This window comes from Macadamia integrifolia, unplaced genomic scaffold (genome assembly GCF_013358625.1).
Source record: "Macadamia integrifolia cultivar HAES 741 unplaced genomic scaffold, SCU_Mint_v3 scaffold1036, whole genome shotgun sequence".
Taxonomy (NCBI): Eukaryota; Viridiplantae; Streptophyta; class Magnoliopsida; order Proteales; family Proteaceae; genus Macadamia; species Macadamia integrifolia.
Window position 1 is genome coordinate 184,710 of NW_024868060.1, and position 21,670 is coordinate 206,379.

At 37.0% G+C, this 21,670-nt stretch overlaps 2 protein-coding genes across 3 annotated transcripts; one reads left to right on the forward strand and one right to left on the reverse strand.

Moving 5' to 3' along the window:
- Positions 1 to 4,269: 4,269 nt before the first annotated feature.
- LOC122062439 (NAC domain-containing protein 100) lies at positions 4,270 to 6,292 on the reverse strand. Of its 2 annotated transcripts, none has more exons than XM_042626082.1 (4): positions 6,137 to 6,292; positions 5,647 to 5,858; positions 5,251 to 5,528; positions 4,270 to 5,121 (listed from the first exon to the last, which is right to left on the reverse strand). In XM_042626082.1, exons 2-4 carry the CDS (start codon positions 5,831 to 5,833, stop codon positions 4,489 to 4,491), a joined length of 1,098 nt encoding a protein of 365 aa, XP_042482016.1. In that variant the 5' UTR covers positions 5,834 to 5,858; positions 6,137 to 6,292; the 3' UTR covers positions 4,270 to 4,488. The 2 variants fall into 2 exon arrangements, with proteins under 2 accessions (XP_042482016.1, XP_042482015.1); XM_042626081.1 differs by having other exon boundaries at positions 6,000 to 6,288.
- Positions 6,293 to 19,797: 13,505 nt separating this feature from the next.
- LOC122062440 (pentatricopeptide repeat-containing protein At5g15300-like) lies at positions 19,798 to 21,651 on the forward strand. Its single transcript, XM_042626083.1, has one exon. The coding sequence runs from the start codon at positions 19,887 to 19,889 to the stop codon at positions 21,519 to 21,521; it is 1,635 nt and encodes a 544-aa protein (XP_042482017.1). The 5' UTR covers positions 19,798 to 19,886; the 3' UTR covers positions 21,522 to 21,651.
- The last annotated feature ends 19 nt before the right edge of the window (positions 21,652 to 21,670 follow it).

Here is a 21,670-nt window from a genome sequence, read left to right on the forward strand (position 1 = left end):
GGAGGCTTAGGCGGTGGACAATCCTCACCATCCATTCCCATTTCCTGAGGAGAACCAAGAACCACTCGTTCAGTTTCAGGTCGGACCGTCTGGGCCAAGGGGTGAAGATATGCTAAAACTCCACGTAATCTTGAGCTGGCAGGGAGGGAGTGTGGGTCCCGAAAAACTGAACACGCGGCGTGATTTGTGCATGCAGAGGTGGGGGATCCTGGCCAACAATGACGAAGTTTCGCAAAAAATAAGGATGATTTTTACTTTGATGTCAAGCTCGTTGGACCGCGTGTTGGCGTTAGCGAAATCCACGAACTACGTGTCAGTTAGCGCCGGAAAGAGCATGTGTGGACCCCAGTATCCCTCACACTCTCCTTTCGTGTGGACGGTTGCACCAGATGCCTAACCAGTTACACAAGAGTGAGTGTGACTGTGTGAGAGAACGGAGTTTAGATCCGCTGCATGTATATGTAGTGGATCTCAGGCACGTGTGGACCCCACTGTGTCCCACTTCCCACTAATCAAAACTGGAAGGAGAACTCCGTTTAAGGGCTTTGGGAGTTCGATTACGTAGGTTTTTTATGCATATTTACTTAAATACCCTCCATAGATCTCCATAATTACGTACACACCGGCTCAATAGTCCTGATTTAGTTGAAATAAATAAAAAGATGTGTATGGAATTGGAGTGTGATGATCTAAGAAGGTAGAAAGCAGACAGTCACGGAATGCATTCCTTAATCATGATAAGATCTCACAAGTCCTTGTGAAAGAAACTGATGAGTAACGTTCCAACCGCCAGAAAGTTTGATGGTGATGGGTCCCACCTCAGAGATCATTTTTTTGGACGAACACATTATTTAGCAGGCCTTTATAGCATTAGGTTCTGTATGTAGTACAAAAAGGTTTAAAACCCCACCGAAAAGGTTACATCCCTTATCCTACCCAAAAAAAAAAAAAAAAATTTACAGGATAGATTTTAGTGCAATGGTAAGGTTTCTTCATTATAATTTAGTGATTGTAGGTTTAAGTTAGAAAATAGCTTCTTCATTAAGTAGAGAAAAAATTGCATATATTATGATCCTCCTAAAACCCTATAATGGTGAGAAACCCTACAATTCTACCTATACTGTTGTGGTCTAAAACCATTGTAATATAGGTATTGTTGATCCATTGCAAATATAATTCCTATAATGATCTTATTGTTAGGAGTGGAAGGTACCACCGTAAGAACCGATAGATACTAATTTTGAGGGTTGATTTCTTGTATTCTAAGGATTGGGTTGTGCATTGTCTCAAAAGGGCCATTAAAATCCTGTAGGTTGTGAGGCCTAAAGGGGTTGCCACACCTTGGTGTTCATCTTCATTTGGTTAGGTAATGACGAGTTGGGGTCTCCATGCAAGGGTTGGGGCTCGGCAGCTCTTGAGTGAAATTTTTAGGGTTTACATAGGGGTAATTCAAGAAATTTTTATTTTGTTGTTTCTCTAAATTGTTGCAATGAGATTTATTAGGGTTTTTGGGAACATTTTTGTAAACATAAGGAACGTGAGAAAGAAAATTCGTAACCTTTCTCAATTGTTAGTGAAAATTGCTTTTATTTTTCTCGTGGACGTAGACACCTTACTGAATCACATAAATCTTTATATTACATGATTGTTTTCTTCCTTTTGTTTACTATATTTTCTAGATCGTTAATAGGCTTCAGTGTGTGCAACCCATGCTTATAATTTCAGTTTCTAACTCTAAGAAATGCTCCCTATACAGATTGTTATTAGCAAACAAATTTTCAGTAATTTATATATGATGACATCTGTAATATAATGTGAAACAGAATAAAGGAAAATGTCAAATATGCCACCAGTATACCGTATGCTAGCACCCACTGTGTCTATTTCTCTCTACCCTTTTTTGAAATGACCCGGATATCATTCCTCAATGATAACCCATCATGTGCTCCATTGATATTGTTTGCTAACTTATCGTACACCGGCGGGCATACCTATCTCTCTCTGTAGAATAAATATCTACATTTTGAATATGTATAATGTCCAAATTAATTTGTGATTAAGTTCGGTCAAATAGGTTAGTTACCACATCAAATCTTTATTTATGGGGCGGTGGATTACTTGCGACTTAATCTCCTTCTGCACAGGCCAAGGATTGGAAACCGGAGAGAAACCGTGGCAATTCCATGTGTCACAAGTTCTTCATAATTCAAAAAGGATACTATTTCGTTGAAGTAGAGAGATTTTTAAGAGGCAAAAAGGGAATACTTAATAGCCTTCATTTCTTTTACAGGAAAGGATCATTCCGTGTAAGGCTCAAACAATTTCAAAAATTTATATCATGTGTTGATGGATTGTAGAGAGCCAAAGGAATAACGTCAAAAACAAAAATATCAAAACGTTCTCTTATGGGCGGTACTAAATACCAGAATATTCTGTAGCTGTTGAGTAAAAATAAGGAGTAATTAAAAAAAAAAGAAAAAAGGTTAAATTATAAAAAAACTCAAGGAGTAAAAAGGGGTGAAAAAAGTAATATTAATTAAATTATAAGAAAACTAATGTATAATGTCAGAATGTAATTTGTCGGTCACATGGCCCGCCTGTGTCTAGGCATAGACACACGTAATTGGATAGTATTTTTTTTTTTTTTCTCTTTGTTATTCTTCTTTTCCTATTTTAAGTATTTATTGGTGTGGCGTGTAGATTTCTCCCCACACCAGTAGCAATGAAAACCTTTTCCATATCTTATATATTAAAGGAAAGCCTAGAGTATGATATACATTTATTTATTTTTAATTTTTGCCTTTCATAATGACTTCTAATCTATTGGATGTTATGGGAAGGCTCAAGATTAGGGCTTTTAATCCTAGATTTGTTCAACAAGATATATATTTAATGGAACAACTGAGAAAGGCCTTGATGTAGGATTGAAACCTGAGTTGAGTTTTTTCTTTTATAGGCAGTTGAATCAATATGATTACTTCTCTTTTGCTTGAGGGCTCTTGGAGCTGCTAATTGTCATGCTGAAGGTGGCTCTTCGAGCTTTCTTTTTTAGGATTGTATGACAGTTTTTATTGCTGGTTATGTTGAAGGTGGAGCTATTTGACATCCAGTGTATTGTTTCCCATCTGAGCATGCTTGGACGTTTATTCTCTACATCCTTAACATTCTTATTTAATCTTCAATATATTCTTTGATAATTAAAAAACAAAAAAAAATGCAAATAGCAGTTAGTGGGCATGTACAAGGGAACCTTGCCTTTTCCCCCTCAAAGCTCCCCATTTGGGTTTTGATTTTATTGGGAGTAACAGAATTATAGTCTCACATCGGTCTCTTGGGACCTTCCGTGTGTCTTCATATACGTGTTTATCTTTCCACCTAATAGCTCAAATTTTTAGATTAGAATCTTATATGATATTAGAGTCAAAATTTTCTTGTCGGAACTAAGTTTCCTTCCACACATGAAAAAAGGGGAATTCCCTCACCATGGGTATCTGCATCATTAGATGCCCAAGGAAAAATGTAGTTTCAACCTCAAACAATAGATGGTGAGAGTTTGTGAATAGAACTCCTGTCCCATTATATGGTTACATCACTAGTGGTGAGAGCATCTATGGTGGAGGAAAATTTTCGCCTTTTCACATTGTTTCAAGGCTAAAAGAATCACATTTCTTTTTTTTTTTTTTAAATAAAAGAAAGGATAATCCAAGCATTTAGATTAGAATTCAACAGACTTTCTTGTTGTTAGTAGGCTAAAAGAATCAAACTTATAGGCATGTAAGGAACCATACAATAATAACAGATGAAAGATTTTTTTTTTTAAATTAAAAAAAAAAAAAAAAAAAGGAATTATTGGAGATTATAATCTTCAACTCAAGAACTGTAATCTCGCAGTGGGTGGCCAAACATGCAAAACCTTTCAGTGTCATATGATCAGACACTGCAGAGACACACGTTTGGACAGGGTTTGTAGAAACATCTAGCACGCATCAGTACATATATTCTGAGTGACTAACTGAGCCCTCACAGCTTGAAAGATAAAGTAAAGGGAATCGAAACAAAAGAGACTCATAAATCAAATCTTTACACTGTAGTTGATTTAATGTTATTCTAAAACTGTAGCTCTGATGCTGGCATAGCCAAGACTCTGTGATTCAAAACCAGATACTCACACCAACCAGAACATTAATGAAGAATTCAAGAACTTATGTGTCATAAACGAGGCTTAAAACAATGAAAACATGGTAGAGAAATCAGGGAAGAAAATAAGGATAAGGGAAAATTTGAGTTTAATTTTTATATAATACAAGGCCATAACCCTCATTTTCCTCTTTCATGTTATTTAGATTCAGAAATGTATACACACACTATCAATTTTAGACAAAGACAAATAATAGGGACTAGAAATCATCTTCTTCCTAGAAATATTCTTCTTTTCTTCTTCTTCTTACTTCTATCTATTCAGCTTCTCCTCTCACCTCTTCTATAATTTCAATAATTCCAAAGACAATCAAGGTCTACTGGGCCACCTGAAGTTGATGGGTCCTCTTGATCTTCAAAAGACCTTCTACCAATTTCATGATTAGAGACAACAGAAGAGATTTCAGTGTTCATATCAGTGCTCAGGCCTGTTTCTTGTGAGATGCTAACCATCTCCCTTTCTGCTTTGTTACTCTGTCTCATGCTTGCTCCATTGTTCCCAAGCAAAGCCCTCAAGATGGCCTGGTCTTGCATGAAAAAGGAACCTGGGTATTGCAAATTTCCAAGATTTTGATTTCCTTGCGTGGAGTAAAATGAGTTAGGAAGACCGAATTTTGAGATGAGCATTGAAGCAGGGGACATATCAGAAGGGTTAGCAGAACCAGTGTAAAGAGGAGAATTGAAGGAATCAGCCATCTCTTGCTGGTTTTTCTGGACCTCCATTGGGTTGGAGAAGCAGGTCACGTGAGCTGTCTCAGCTGGAGTGATTTTTGTCTTGCTGTTGTAGGACGAAGAATCCATTAATGGAGGCAAAAGGGATGCACCCAATTCATTCCCAAAGGGGCTCAGTCTCACCAGCCCTGAAACAAGTGTCTTCTTCCCACCGGAACTCTTCTGAAATATCCTGCAAATTACCCACTCGTTCTATAAACGAACGAAAAGATGAAAAAGAAAAGAGAAAATCTCATCAAGAACAACACAGATAAAGAAAAAAGCCAAATTGAAAACAACAGATATTAAAAGCAGAACGAGAGAGAGTGGTTGCCTTCCAACCTTGGCTGTTTTGGGGAGATTGCAGAGAGAGTATTTCCCCTCCAATCTATACTCATGCATGACCCAGTTGGTCTTTTCTCCTTTTGGAGCTCTGCCTCTGTAGAAAACCAGAGTCTTCTTCATTCCAACCAGAATTTTCCTTCTGAAGATCTCCTTATCTTTACCAGTGGCTTTCCAGTAACCAGCTTCAGTAGCCCTGTTTGTCCTCAAACCAGTTGGGTATTTTCTGTCCCTAACACAGAAGAAGTACCATTCCTTCTCTCCCATTTTCGCTTTCCCTTAATTCAAGAAAAAGAAACAAACTTTTAAGAGTTAGAACACAATTCAAAATTACACTTAAAAAACAAAGGATGACAAGGATGAAGTAGAAATATAATCCAAGTTCAAACAACTTACTTGGCAATTCCCATGGCTCACACTTATTCAAATCCACATCTCCAATTGCTCTAGCACTGAAGTTGCTATCCATAACCTTTTTGGACAGATAGTGAGTTATTAGCTCTTCATCAGTTGGATGGAATCGAAACCCAGGAGGCAAATCCATCTGATCATCTCCCTTACAAAGCCCAACCGTATTCTCCATTTCTCAAAAGAAAGCCTTTGATCCTCTGCACAGATTTAGCTTTCAGAAGCCTAATCGCAAAAATTTCAAGAATTCAACAAGAACAGAATTATATAGAACAGCCCAGAAAGGATCCTAATTTCAAAACTGTTTCTAAACTAGTAGCTCCAGTTTTTCTTAAACCTACCAAGGAATTCAAATACAAAACAGAGATATCTCGGAAGCTGTAGTCGAATCAAAGGAAGGAAGAGAGAAATGGGTAGAGGTGGGAAATTAAATATAGAGAAAAGGAAAGGAAGAAGAATGAACTGAAAAATTGCTAACCTGAGAGGCTTGTGAGATGGTGTTTAAGAAAAAAGTGTTCTAAGGAACAGAACCTCCTAAATACTGGTTTTTGGAGAGAAAGAAACGTGGTTTGTAAGGCAACTTGGTAGGTAGTTTTTAGTACCCCTGTTTAACTTCTCTGTAATAATTTTGTTCCTTCTTCTCCAATTTGACCAGGAACAATTCATCTGCTAAGAACCCCTGCTCTTAAATGTGAAAGCAGACCCATATTATAATCCATAAAAATTAATAATTAATTATTTACTTTGTAATCACAATTATCAGGCAGAGAGAACATTAATAAATTGTTAAGTCGCTTGATTAGTTGTTAACTATCCAACCAAAGTCATCTACCAATGTAATATATTATAATTCAATGTGAATGAAGAAGGTTATCATATTCTCTCTCTCACTCTCTCTCTCCCAAAAGACATCTCCCAACAAACCTCCTTATCCTAACCGCAATGGTATGAATCCAAAGAGGATTACAAAAGCCAAAACCGCATTCTTTTGCAAAAATTGGTTAAAAGTTGAGACTTCACTTTAATTTGTCAAATGACCAACATGACCCGTTTCCATTCTACCTAGAGTATTTACAAAATTAAACAACCCCCCTCTTATTGTTTTCATGTTCTTGAAGAAAAAGAGGGGAAAAAACTATGAAATTCTTTGTTTTTATTGTCGTCAATAGTCCCCAAGTGTATAATTGCAAAAAATTTCTTTTAAATTGTTAGGGACTTGGGTAGAATTCATCCTCAAAAGCTAACCGTCAAGCAGAGGGTGCCCAAGTACCTATAAGTCTTCATTTCAAACTAATAATTTTTTGATATGAGATTATTACTTCTGTTATCTATGTGGAACAATCACACAGTTATAATTAGAATAAGTTGTTTTAGTCATAATGAGTATTAAATAAAAAAGATGAAAGATTCCACTGAGATTGCAAAATAGAAAGGTGATGGATTGGGTAATTTTAGTAACCAAACTGTTACATATGAAATATTTAATTGATGATTTACAACCCCCAAATATGAATATATATGGGCAGCTGATTAAATTTAAAGAGGATATAACTAAAATGCCTTTCGTTACATATAAGTATATGATTCTCCCAAAAATCTTTAGTGACGGAAGTCTTATGCACTAGATACGCCCTATAGTTGAAATACCTTTGGGTTTGGCCATGAGAGTTATTATGTGAGGTTAGGTCATCTGAAACTCTAGATTGATAGGACATGTACCTACAGGGTTCATGGCAAATGTTAAAGTTAAAATGTTACATAGTATACCCTATATATTCCTTCCTTCATACTTAAACAATGAACCCAGATATCATAGCACCCAAGTTCGTGGCATACATCATAGCTAGATTCATGAGAAACCAACTAACGAATACTACTATCACCTAAATGGGCCAAACATCCAGAGATTTTGAATACTCATTTATATGGTGGGCAAATTTTAGGTAAGCACATGTAGCAGTATGAAGCTAAGGATTTAGAGATCATCCAAGAAAGCCGGCTGGTTCTAGGGCTTTGAAACACACCCAGTGTGAAAAATCTGATCAAATGAGTCAATATTTGTATCCTAAACCTGAGGTTGCAAAACATGCAAACTCAATTCTCCAACTGTATTTGTTCATCATTTAGATCCTTTTTAACACGCATCAAACAGCTGACAGCATTTGGGCACACACTTTCAACCGTTGAATGTATGCTGGGTGCCCTGGAGAGGATTTGATTCTTAGCACACTCCTACAACCCTAAAAGAAAGGGAAAACAATAATAAATTTTTAAAAAAACCTTCTTATTCGGCTGTATAATATTAAGCTTCCTTAATAATTATTAAAATATTAATAATTAATAATATTAGTGTAAAAAATAATAATAAAGCACACATGTATTTCCCTCTAACCGTATCTTTCGTTAGATATGGTTTGCTATTTGTTATTAGATTGACGTGTAAAAATGGGCAAACCTTACATGTCAGGCCAATGAGCACATAAGGAGACCCACATAGTCAGAGAGAAGAGAGAGAGTATTAAAGAGTGATAGGGAGGATTGACCTGTAAAATGTCAATATAAGTGAGCAATATATAATGGTATCTTACATGTAAAGCCAATGGGCAAACAGGGAGACCCACGCGATCAGAGAGAAGAGAGAATATATATTAAGGAGTGATAGGGAAGATTGACCTGAAGATGCCAATATAAATGGGCAACATATAATGGCATCTTACATGTAAAACCAATTGGCATATAGGGAGACCCACGTGGGCAAAAAGAAGAGAAAGTGTTAAAGAGTGGCCAGAGGATTGACGTGTAAGATGCCAATATAAATGGGCAACGTATAATAACATCTTATATGTTAAGCCAATGGGCACATAGGGAGACCCACGTGGTCAAGAGAGTATTAAAGAGGGTGAGGGAGGAAAGAAAGTAAGACATGTACCACCGGTGATGTATACATCATTTTTCCTTATAATCAATTGCAGTAGGAAATGTATTGACAAATATGTGTTGCATGTAAGTACTTGATCAAATAAACTCTCTTACTAGAATCTCCAGCTGTTTCTGTCGATTGGCTTTCTAATTCTCCTATTTACCCCATAAAAAGAAATACTAAAAAAAGCCCTTCCACTTGTTTTAATGCAAAATAAGACTCTAAAAATAAAGAATTAAGATAATAAATAATTATTTAATAATATTTAATTATAATTGATTGCATTAGGAAATGTATTAGCACCAATGCATTGCATGTAAATTCTTCAAATCAAATCTCTTGAAAGGATGTTTAGTGAGCAACGCTCACCACCTAACTATCCTGATAATGAGTCCCAACAACCCCTTGTTAATGTCAATATGCCAAAAGACCAATATACCCTCTATCCACATCCTTAGAAAGTCTCATTAAGGAATAAGGATACGTTTGTACTAGGGAAGATATTGGTGCCGGAGCTGTTTGTCATTTTGTCTAAATACAGGGAGATACCGGTAATTTGACCTTTCCTAATCAATACTAATCCACAATTCAAGGGGGGGCCTCCTCTTTTCCCTTTAACTGATTAAGCTTCCCCAATTCCCATAATGCCAAAAAGTAACTCTTTCCCGATATAGAAACAATCAAATTGTGAGCTGACAAGTGTCATCCGTGGAGTGTCTGTGGGAATTTCAATCGTATCGGCAACCCATTATGATCCGACGGTAAAGATTGGGTGCAATGATCAATGTCTAGATCTGCCACTTAAGCATATAATAATATGGAAAATTACCATCTAATCCACGTGTAGACATCTGAGTGGCCGAAATTAGAAGCTCTAAAGAATAAACCAACCCCAAGCTTCCCTTTGGATGAGTCAAGAGTTGACCACTAACCCCAAGATGACGGCTGAGCTGGCAAAATGGGGCTCATGCTTCCATTGTACCGACAGGGAAATGTTGGCAACAAACGGCCACGTGTCAATAAATGGTTGGCTTGGAAGCCGATGACTGAAGGTGGAGAGTTAGGCAACCCGTTTAAGAGAGAGAGAGAGAGAGAGAGAGAGAGAGAACTATTAAGTATGAACAAAAAAGAATGGAGAGAACAATGAGAGAAGAAGAGTAGTTAACAATGGGAGGCATGTGGGGATTTGTTTATGATTTTGGAAAATCTTCCACACGCCCTTCATGAATTGATGGAATATAACATTTTATGCAAAGGCCTCCTAAGCCTAACTTGAAGTAGATAATGCAAAGGCTTAACTTAAAATAATAATATTTTAATAGCGATAAAAGTCGTAAATTCTACGTGGCTCTTTCAGGATCATTGTTAATTTTGATGATCTAGTCAACATAGTTGGTTAATTTGGGAGGACTTTGAGTTAAATTTTTTTATTTTTTTTTAAGATAATGTAATGTATTGAGAAAAAGAAGAAATAAAATACGAGGAAAGACAACCATTAGGAACCTCCATTAGACAAGCCTTAAAGAGAGAAGAGACCCCTAAATTCAAATGGGAAAAACCCCACAAACACAAGAAGAGACATAGAATCAACCAAAGAAGAGCGATTTGATATCAAAAAAGCCTCTCATAAATCAAGATAATCTCTAAATCTATTCACGATTTTATATAATGAATTGAGTTCTTACTTTCTGGATATGAGTACTTCCAAGAAGAAGAAGAGTTGTGTTTTGTCTGTTGTGTTCTAAAGGTATTATATCTCAAAGGAAGATAATATTTATAAATGGTCTTATTCAAGTGTGGTGTCTATTATATACTAGTCTTAATTTAATATGTTATTCTTATTCCTAAGATGTCATCATATACATAAGTCTTTTTAGTTTTATATATCTTTTCTCCACTGATATAAATCTGAAGTTGGGGGGGTTACAACTAACTGATGTGGAGAGATAGAGGGTCAGGGATATGACTAAGGTGGTAGAGATCCTGGTTGGTCCCTTTTATAACAACCAAGGATCCTAATTAATTTATCTCCAAAATTTTGTTTAATTAGAGAAATTAATTATCTATATTTTTAATTTGAGAATGATTGACTTAGCCATTAATACAGACAATTTGATTCATAAATTGGCTTTTATGGATTGTCAAAACAAACACGTGTGATGCCTTTAAAGTCTTCATGATCTAGGCAGAGAGTGATTCATTGGGGGAGGGAGAGTTTGGTTAGGTGCCCTAGTTCGGCTATCAGTGACAAATTATTCCATATTCATTTTTTTTCTATGGAGAGAGAATTTGGTTTTCCCTTATTATAATATCTCAGTCTAATCATCTGTGTCGTCTCTCATGGAGAGTTGGAAATTGTTGACATAGAATGGGTTTTCTTAGTTCCAATACAATGACCAGACTGCCTAAACCAGCTAAAAATAGCTGCTCTGTTTTGTTGAATCATGGAAAACTCGTTTTCACACGAGAATTGCTTCTTTTGGCAACCTTAGTAGGTCCATTATGAGGATTCTCTTTTGGTCGATTTCATAATCTCTCTCTCTCTCTCCCTCCATGCATGCATCAAGTTAGGTTAGAAGCACTAACCCATGTATTGCATATCATTGTTGATATAGGATGGCTAATCTTTTTGGCTTCATCACATATCCAAATCTTTTTTCTAACACCAATACTAATTAACAACAAATCTAATCTTTTTCTATGAACCATTACAATATTGTACTTTTTCTTTCTTGATTGCTTTTGTTCATTTCTTCATTCATCTCTAAAAGATTACGGCATTAGAGTGATATAATGCTTAATTGATTGCTTCATTATATCATGTTCGAGACCCCATTTAGTTGGGATAAGATTGAGTTGAGTTGAATTAAGTTATTTAGTGCATGAGGCTCCCACCACTACAAGGTTCGAGAAAGGTCTAAATGCACATAGAGTTATACTCGCTTCAAATAAAGGCTGTGAAGGAAAAAAGATTGCAAGTCTTGAGTTTGCATCCAAGAACATAGGGGACTTCAACACCAATGTCTTCAGAGAATATGCCAAGAAGCTTTCCAAGTATTTTTTTTTGCTACCTAGAAGTAGACATGCAAGTCACTCACATGCCCATTTTCTCTATGACAATATTTTACTATTAAAGTATGGGTTTGAAATATTATGTCCATCCAATGCTTGAAAACTTCAATTTTATCAGCACATGGACAATTTTGCAACTCAATGTGTGGGAGTAAGTCCACAACATTGCCTCTTTTCTATGTTTAAAGTCAACTTTTACCCAACCATTTTTTGTGAGTCATCTTTGGGAAGTATCGAAGTAGCTACTATATTTCTTAAAATTTTACCAACTCCATAATTTATGTTCGATAATGACTTATCCATAATGTTCCTATTCTACATTATAATATATAGAATATCATGCAATAAATTTTTTAACCACATTAATGCTCCATTCAGAAGAAGGCCAGCAAAATGAAATGGTTTCATTTTGGTTTTGTAGAGTACTTAAGGGTAAAATCAACAACAACTACTTAGCGTAGTTGGTGAGAATATTGTGTGCAAAGCACACATTGATCATCAGGAGGGCTCTATTTTGAATCTTCAAGCTGTTACCTGCCCCCCCCCCCAACCCCTCTTCTACAGTGTATCCATTGAAAAAAAAAATGATAGATCATGTCATAAATTATTGGACGCAATGATCAAGTGTTATTAAAGTGATTATCAAGTTTCAGGCATTATCCGCCAAAATATGGCCTAACCATAGAGTATGAATTGATCATAATCGGGATACACCTCACTGATTCCAATACATATTTGCCGATCCAATCCCGATCTTCTTAACTCTAAAAATGATCACACATTCTAAATCTCGAAATCTATTCAAATTCCCTTGAAAATGCTTTCCGATTTTACATTGAAGAAATTATTTATAACCTACACATAATGCAGCAGAGGTCAGACCTTTGTAGAAACGAAAATGTAAAATGATATAAAAAATAATGGAAAAATAAGAACAAACAATGCACACAGATTTATTAAAAAAAAAACATAAAAAACAATTTTCTGAACTTTTAATGACCCTTTGAGATCAATTCACAAATCCATGTGATAGAATACAAGACAAAGATTTTGAATCCCTTTCCCTACATATAACCAGCCCACTCACTGACACACTGTCCATGGAGTGTGGTCTGTGGATGGTGTGTGATGGGTTGGGGTTATTACCCTTAGGGGAGAGGAACCTGATTCCAAGACATCGTACCTCTCAACATCTCTCAACATGTCGCACTTTGGTTCATTAACCCTTTATGAAGGGTAAAGAGATTTACAAATATACGATCCAAAGCTTTGCTTTATTGAAGCAATAAAATCATTGATGATTTTACATATGGAGTGATTCATAGGAGGAAACACGGATAGAGGATGCTACCTTGATAATCTTCATGTACATTGATCACCTTCCTTTATCTTCCACCCCCTCCTCCCCCTCCTCCCCCTCACCCCCCTCCCCCTCTTTTTCTTTCCTCTTAAAATGTTTTCAAGTACAACTGGTTACCCTTTCTACTGTTTGTATAAAATGAAAACCATAACTGAGCTAACTTGAGGAATACTTAGGCACGTAAGATAAAGCAACTTGTTGACAAAAGCCCAAGTGATGTGGTCCTGAACTTTGTAATAGTTATTATAAGAGATAAGATCTCCACACATGCACTATGTGCTGGTGACACTAAGAAGATTGGTGTCATGAATGACTCATCCCCATGTAGCTGATAAACTCCCCTCATGAGATCCCAAAGCTTTCTAAAAAGACTTATATATAAAGAAGAGTAGGTAGTCCCATTGCTACCATATGACCTAGACGACTTAGAATCATTCAATGAAAGACTTCTACCACACATTTTTCAGGGCTTCTGACTTGTAATTCACTGGAAGATATTATCTTTTACTTCCATGCAGCAATTACGTAGACACTTGGCTTGTACCTTGCTGTCCCTCAAGGTTTGTAACCTATCTTATAAGTTATGACACAGAAAGGAAAATTAAAATGTATCTTCTAAAAATATTGTATTCCACACTTACTTCACTAGCACACATTAGAGGATGATGTACAAATGGGTTCCTAATGCAATTTCAATTCCTTCAAGCCTGAAAGATGGCATAACGATGGTTTATTCTGAAATGTCTCTCAATTATATTTCAGTTCCATGGATGGAGCATGAACTGAAACTGAGTACAACTAGAAGTCCTTAAAATTTGCCTTGTGGGGTCAAATAGTTATTTCCAATCTATTGACAACACATCCATTAACAATAAATGAATTACACCAGCTGTGTTGCCCATGGTTTCAATTCACACCAGCTGTGTTGCCAATGGTTTTATTCTGTTTCAATTCACAATACAATGTACTATATGTTTGGCTTGAGGTAAAGAAATTTATATTTGAATAAAAGAGGGTCAGGACTGATGTAAGGAATCATATGAAAAGACACTGATGGAAAATATATGAAAAGAGTGATTTGATGTCTGATGAGATTGAAAAGAGGGAAGAGGGGGGGGGGGGGGGGGAGCGTACGGAAAGTTTTAACGGAACGGTTGCATCTTTGCCAGGTGATCAGTGGGGGGAAAAGTTATCCACTGATATTACTATAATAACTCCAGCGAACTTATTGTCTTGTTTTTGTTCCTTCGATGAAGTTTTTTTGTTTTAGTCGTAATACCCTTAGATAATGTTTTCCCAATTTTGAGATGTAATGGTAACCTAATTACTAGGCACGCGATTGATTCAATTATTATTTTTCTAAATAACTAGAGTCCGTACAACATTGTTTTGTAAAAACATATTGATCAAATATAAATTTTCTCTACCATGAGTTAAAGAAAAATACATTCATCTAGAGTTATTATTACTCTTTCATACTATATGAAATTAAAAATAATATTTATTTTTTTTTAATGCATTTTTCACGCCATCCAAGACCTTACCCATAAAATTTGACATGTAACATATCTAGATCATCCTTTTCAATCCATCAATTCAATATTTCCACATGATTCTATCAAATAGTAGATATTGAGGTTTTATGGAGAGAAGCCTCCTACATTCTACGGTGCAAAAAGCACATATATACCATGTGTTATACCATCTTATGTTATTATATAAATTAAAGTACTTATTATACTTTCAATAGAAAAACAATACACCTACATCTCTCTCTCTCTCTCTCTCTCTCTCTCTCTCTCTCTCTCATTTGCATTTGAAACAGTTACTCATATATTGTTCCACTGCTCTTTTGTCACATGTTGATATTGTCACAACCTACCTTAAATTGGCCAAGGTATGTGGCATTGGACACCCATATCCAATCAATCTAACCCTTCAAGATCATAGATCCAGTACCTTAATTTCACAATTGCCACCAAGATCACAATCTAAAATCAGAATATGCTAATAAAATGTGATACACTAAAATGATAAATTATAAATATACAAGATCCATTTGTTAACAACCCACATGTGTAATATTTACATTTTAAATATACTATCAATATATACATCAAAAGAAATAACAGAATAGCAGCAGTGAAGTCCATCATCAACCCCGTGTCTCGTAGACACAAGCCTCACAACTGCCATTGAAATCCAGTCCTACCTTAGCATCTAAAAAGAATAATCAACGAAGGGTGAGCTTCATAAGCCTAGTGAGGGGTGTGCGTGCAAGCACACACAACAATGATGCAATGCATGTTCTATATGGACATGTGATGCATATGAATCAATTTATTATGTATTTTCCTATTCTATTACTAGGTCCATCATCTGGTATAGGTGCTATGCAATGTATGTGATATCCTCTCCCTACTACGTTAGGCTAAAGTAGGGGTGTCAAACGGTGAGGTTTTGGTTATTCAGTTCGGTTCCGATTCGGTTTACATTTTGATAAGGTAAAATCAAAATCGCACCTAATAGGAATAAGGTGAAATCAGAATCGTTTTTATCCGATTTTGGTTTTAGTGGCTTTTAATCGGTTTTTGTTATTTGGTTCACAATCGGTTTACATAGGGTTAATAGTGTCGTTTTAAAAAATGATTTGCATCCTACATATATTAAATTTCTTAAAGAGCTAAGACAATATATATTTATTTTGCTAAGGACAATATACTTTGTATGTAAATGACTACACATATTATAACTGATTAACTATGATCCTAGAAATTAGAAAATCAATAAGTGTGATTGTGTGAAAGAAAAGCTCCCTTCTCGGTTAGTACTTTGCTTCTTTCTTTCTTTTTTTTTCTTTCATTTTTTCGTAAAAACCATGCTAGGTGCCAATTAACCATCGATTTTTTGGTTCGGTTCGGTTTCGAACCAAAATTATGGCCTATAAAATTCAAACCGGATCAATTTACTATGGTGCGGTTCGATTCGGTTATAACCAGTCAATTTCAATTCCGGTAAATGATTTCTATTATATATTGACACCCTTAGGCTATAGGGATACAAGCTCATTGCAAGCGAAAGTCTGCAGGTCATGAAATTCTATACATCGGTCACCCCGTAAACTTCTAAAGGTAACCCCAACAGCCATGGTCCCAGGATCCGCATCGGTCACCCATGCTGTGGACAACCACAGTCCTAGAAAACCACTCGATCACCGAAGCTGCATCCGACTTTGAGTATAGTAGTTGTACTGTGGATATGGTACTCTTAATAACATACCAGCCCTTGGGATTAGCCAGTACTTAACCCCTACTGACAAGGGGTGTAACACCAGGGTCTGTGAATCCTATCCATAGACAATCTACATGCATCAATGGCAATCCATAGCAACCAATCATCCAACAATGGTCATAATTATAAAACTGACCTCTGAGCCCCACGGTATCAGAATCCTCCATCGGCAACACCGTGCCTCAGACTGCCAATGTTATAATCATTATTACTCAACTATATCACTATGCATCCACAAAACCACGATCACAACAATCTCGGTAAAACCATGCCACATGTGCAATATATATATATATATATACTTTTATATAAAATACATCCAAAACAATGATCCAACCACATTACACATGAGCATGCAGAATTAAAATATATAAAACACTTCCTAAAATAAATCAAACATCCACTCACCTCAAAACCCAAATCACAAGGTACGATAGGATCCCCTGCAATCAATCTCGTGTCCTTACCCGATAAGTTTTAGTTTCCTAACCCAAAGGTGTATAATTTTCTTAAACATTTGTAACACCTAACATGACTAAATATAGGTTCACTGCTGAACCCAAAATGACTCCCAACAACCCATGAACTAATCAAATTTCAAGTTTCAGAAAAGCCCCTCGAACTACCCCTACCCATTGGGTTAAATTCAGGTAAATAATCTGCAAGGGACAAGGTACTAATCAGAAAAAACAGAGGCTGATTAGGCTTAAAAGCATCCAACAGTGAGGTTCAAACCAATTGGCCGCTTGTCCCAACCGGTGGGTCATTTTAGGAGAAATTTCTGAAACTCCATAGGCTGTTCCACTAGTTCCCTTGGCTTGGGCTGTTCATGGCCGATGGGTATTGTCCATGGCAATATGGGGAACATCTTAAATGGCCACTGAGGTCATTTTACAGCCCCCAAAACTCCCAATTACAGTAATTAAAAATTGTATAGCAGTATATTGTCCCATTCTTACAAAAATTCAGAATTATATAGGGATTCCATTAAATCTGTAAAACTGAGCTCTTTCTCCCAATCTATTCTCTCAATTAAGACTGTATAATTCCAAATACATCCATTGGAATTACATGCTAACCCCAATTGACTCAACAATTGATTTTAGAGAAGAATAATCAAATTAATATATCCCAAAACCATATTCTTCACCAATTAAAATTATGTTTTTGCTATATTGCAGAATTTAAGCCATACTCAGTCTTAATTTAACTTCAAATTACATAAATTTTGCCCAATTACTGAAAGCTCTCTGTTCTAGGGTTTACAGGAATGGGTTTCATGCAATTGGGTCCCAGAACCCTTCCCAAAATTGGGGTTTCTTCTATTGGGTGCTGATTTTGCATATAGGGATTAAATTTCAGCCCTTAATTACTAAAAATTCCTAACCCTAGCATGCTATTATGACAATACCAACTGACTAATCAGATTTTAGAGGGCAACAACCCTTACATTAGGTGTAGACAGCCCCAAATTCGACCTTCCTTCTTCCTCTCTTCTTCTTTTCCTTGCTACTGTTCACCTCATTTTGCTGCCATCGAATTTTGCAGCAGCAAAATGAGGTGAACAGTGTTGGTTTGGAGCTTATATGTTAAGCAATAGGGGTCCTTAGGGTCCGTTTGGCTGAACCAACCCAAAATACAAAAGTAGTTCTTAAAACTATTTTTAACTATTTTAAAATTTAATTCCCCTTGATGGACCCCACCAAATACTGATCCATTAGGATAGATTTGGTCAGCATTAGGACTTCTACATAGTGGGTAAGTGCGAGGCTCAGGGGTGTAGGGATGTGAGCCCCACACATAAAAAACAAAATTTCCTGCATTCTGCAGCTCAACCGGTAGGCTGGTTGGCAGTTGGGTAACCTGTCAGTTTGCCCATTTTTAACTCATTTGTTGTCCTGTCCCAGACTCAACCTGGAATCGTATATGGGCTATAAAGACTCTCCCAAGAATTAAAAGCTTTATTTGGAGAGCTTGTGCACAAGGGATAGCATCAGAAGAGGGTCTCCATTCATGACAAGTGCCAATTGATCCTTCATGTTGTAGGTGTGGCATAGAAAAGTAATCAGTAGATCATATTTTGCTTGGTTGCTCTTTTGCACGCTTGGTCTGGTTTGGCAGTAGCCTTTCATACTCGCCCCCATCAGACCATATCTCATTGCTCCATGAATGGTTATGAAGTTGGGACACTCTGTTCTGATCAGATAAGAAGCTTGCTAGTGAGTCGCTTTCTAGAGCATCTTTCCTTTGCTGATATCTATGGCATGCAAGGAATGATCGGGTTTTCAATGTCAAGCTATGGACTCCATAAGTAGTGATAATGGTGGCGGAGAAAGCATATGTTGACTTCACTACAGCTAATACAAGTGATCATCAACAGAATGTAGCAGTAGGCGGGTCTACTCATGCACCATTTGCGACATGGTTACCCCCAGCTCCATGTTACATCAAAGTTAATTGTGATGTGGCACTTCCTCGAGGGACTTCGGAAAGTGGTTTGGGCTTTATTTTTTAGAGTCCAGTTTGGAGGGCTGACTAAGGACATCTTGGTTCCTCAATGCCTAAGTTCAGTAATTTAAGGAGAGGCATTGACCATCAGAAGTGCTTTATTTCATGTTTTGGCTTTAGGATATCTACATCTTCAAGTAGAATCGGATAGCAAGGAGATTGTTTATTTACTTCAAGGCTGTAATAAAGTACCACCTTTGGAGGCGAGACGACAGTAACTGATATTAAGTAGCAGTGTACTTTATTTGCTTCCATTTCTTTCACTTGTATTCCAAGGGCTCTAAATAATGTTGCAAATGCCCTGGCACAGAAGGCCCTGTCTATCGTGTATTTGACATATTAGCTATATTCCATTCCTTAGCTTCTCAAACTTTGTGAGTCTGAAGCTAATGGTTGTACACATGTTTATCACTGTCACCAAAAATTATAATTTTCGTTTTCATAGTAATTCTTGCTTTCCATTAGAACCTAAAAGAAACTTTTTGTCATGAACCTGCCTATTAATTATAAGAGTTGATTTTGGGTATCTGAAGTGATTAATTCACAAGTCAAGCTGTTCCAAGATACTACACAAAGAAGACAGACATTGCAGTTCCATGAAAGTTTTGGATTCTGAGGATCCAAAGTCCCAAAAATGGTTAATTCTTTCATTGGAATTGTATAGTATTGCAATTATTAAATCTTCAACATAGAATATTAGAACCACTTGATTATACCCATGGAGATATGGGTTTGGTGAAATCTTATATACCTTTCAAGGGTACTAAACCATGCATTAGTGTACTGTGTCACTAGTGTGTGCAAGATCAATGTGAGATGTTTCTACCATTCTTATTAGGGGATGCAATTGAATCCTGAATTTTTTTAAACCCTAATCCAATCCTAGGTTCCCTTAACCCAAACCCAATCCAAGATAGATTGAGACATGTGGGGAAGGGCATGTTCAAATTTCAGACTTTTTTTTTTTTTTTATAAGTTTTAAAATATTTCAGACTTCACCGATTCTCGAGTAAAATATTTTCTACCGTTTTCATGGAGAGAAAGGGATGATCATGGGACTCTTAAAATTTAGTTGTAATGATCAGAAAGAAAAAAGACAAGTGCTCCACCCATCCACAAAGGTTAAGCATATGGATGCGATGCTCCAACATTCGAACTCTGAAGCAAATCCATGGTTTCATGGTAGTCAGCGGCTTCAATTCCAACCCCTCTGCACTAAGAGAGCTTATCTTCACCTGTGCGATCAGTATATCAGGCGCCATGGACTATGCAAACCAGCTGTTCAGAAAAATTACAAAACCGGATAAGTTCATGTGGAATACGATGCTAAGGGGCTCAGCCCAAAGCTCGAATCCCTCAAATGCCATTTCCCTCTATACCCAGATGGAAGAGAGGCATGTACGACCGGATAATTTCACCTTTCCGTTTCTTCTGAAGGCCTGCACTAAGCTTTCTTGGATTAAAATGGGAAATGAGGTTCATGGAAAGATTGTAAAATTTGGGTTCGAATCGAATAGCTTTGTTAGGAATACTCTCATTAACTTCCACGCCAACTGTGGAGATTTAACGGTTGCTAGAGCTCTATTTGATGGATCCCAAGAACGGGATGTGGTTGCTTGGTCTGCTTTGACAGCAGGTTATGCTAGACGAGGCGACTTAGAAATGGCCCGCCAACTGTTCGATGAAAGTCCAATTAAAGATTTGGTCTCTTGGAATGTAATGATCACTGCCTATGTAAAATGTGGGGACATGGGAAACGCAAGGAAGCTTTTTGACGAAGTACCAGAGAGAGATGTGGTGACATGGAATGCGATGATAGCAGGTTATGTGCTTTGTGGTTCCTGTGACAAGGCCTTGGAAATGTTTGAAGAGATGAGATGTGCGGGAGAACGGCCAGATGAAGTGACCATGTTGAGTCTCTTATCTGCCTGTGCGGACTCGGGGGCGCTGGATGTTGGCCAGAAGGTTCATTTCTCGCTTTCAGGGATGGATTTGGAATCTTCAAGCATAGTTCTTGGGAATGCACTTATAGACATGTACGCCAAGTGTGGGAGCATTCAGAAGGCACTGAAGGTATTCAGAGGAATGAGAGAGAAGGATGTCTCTTCATGGAATTCGATACTTGGAGGTTTAGCCTTTCATGGGCATGCTGAGGAAACAATCAATCTATTCACAGAAATGCGGAGAGAGAAAATCAAGCCAAACGAAATTACATTTGTTGCTGTGTTTGTTGCCTGTAGTCATGGTGGGATGGTTGAGGAGGGCCATCAATATTTCAATCTGATGAGAAATGAGTATGGAATTGAGCCTAACATTAAGCATTATGGGTGTATGGTGGACCTTCTAGGACGTGCTGGGTTGTTGAATGAAGCCTTCAGATTTGTAGAGGCAATGGAGATTGAACCCAATGCCATCGTTTGGAGGACTCTGCTTGGGGCCTGTAGGACCCATGGGAATGTTGAATTGGGGAAGCAGGCGAATAAGCGACTTCTTGCAATGAGACGGGATCAGAGTGGGGACTATGTGTTGCTGTCAAACATATATGCCTCAATGGGCGAGTGGGATGGCGTGGAGAAGGTGAGGAAATTGATGGATGACAGTGGAGTGAAAAAAGAACGTGGTTGTAGCTTAATTGAGGCTGATAACAAAGACCTCATGAATTTCTTATTTGAATCCAAACCCAACTTGAAGTTGAAAGACAATGTAATATGAGATTCCATGACGACTAGATGAGAACAATGGGATCTTGCCATGTTAAATTGATTTTAGACTGTACAGCAGCATATAGTCCTTTAAAGATCCAATAATGCTGCATTTTGATGAAATATCTAGTTTGCCTCAACTGTATAAGCCATTGCCTT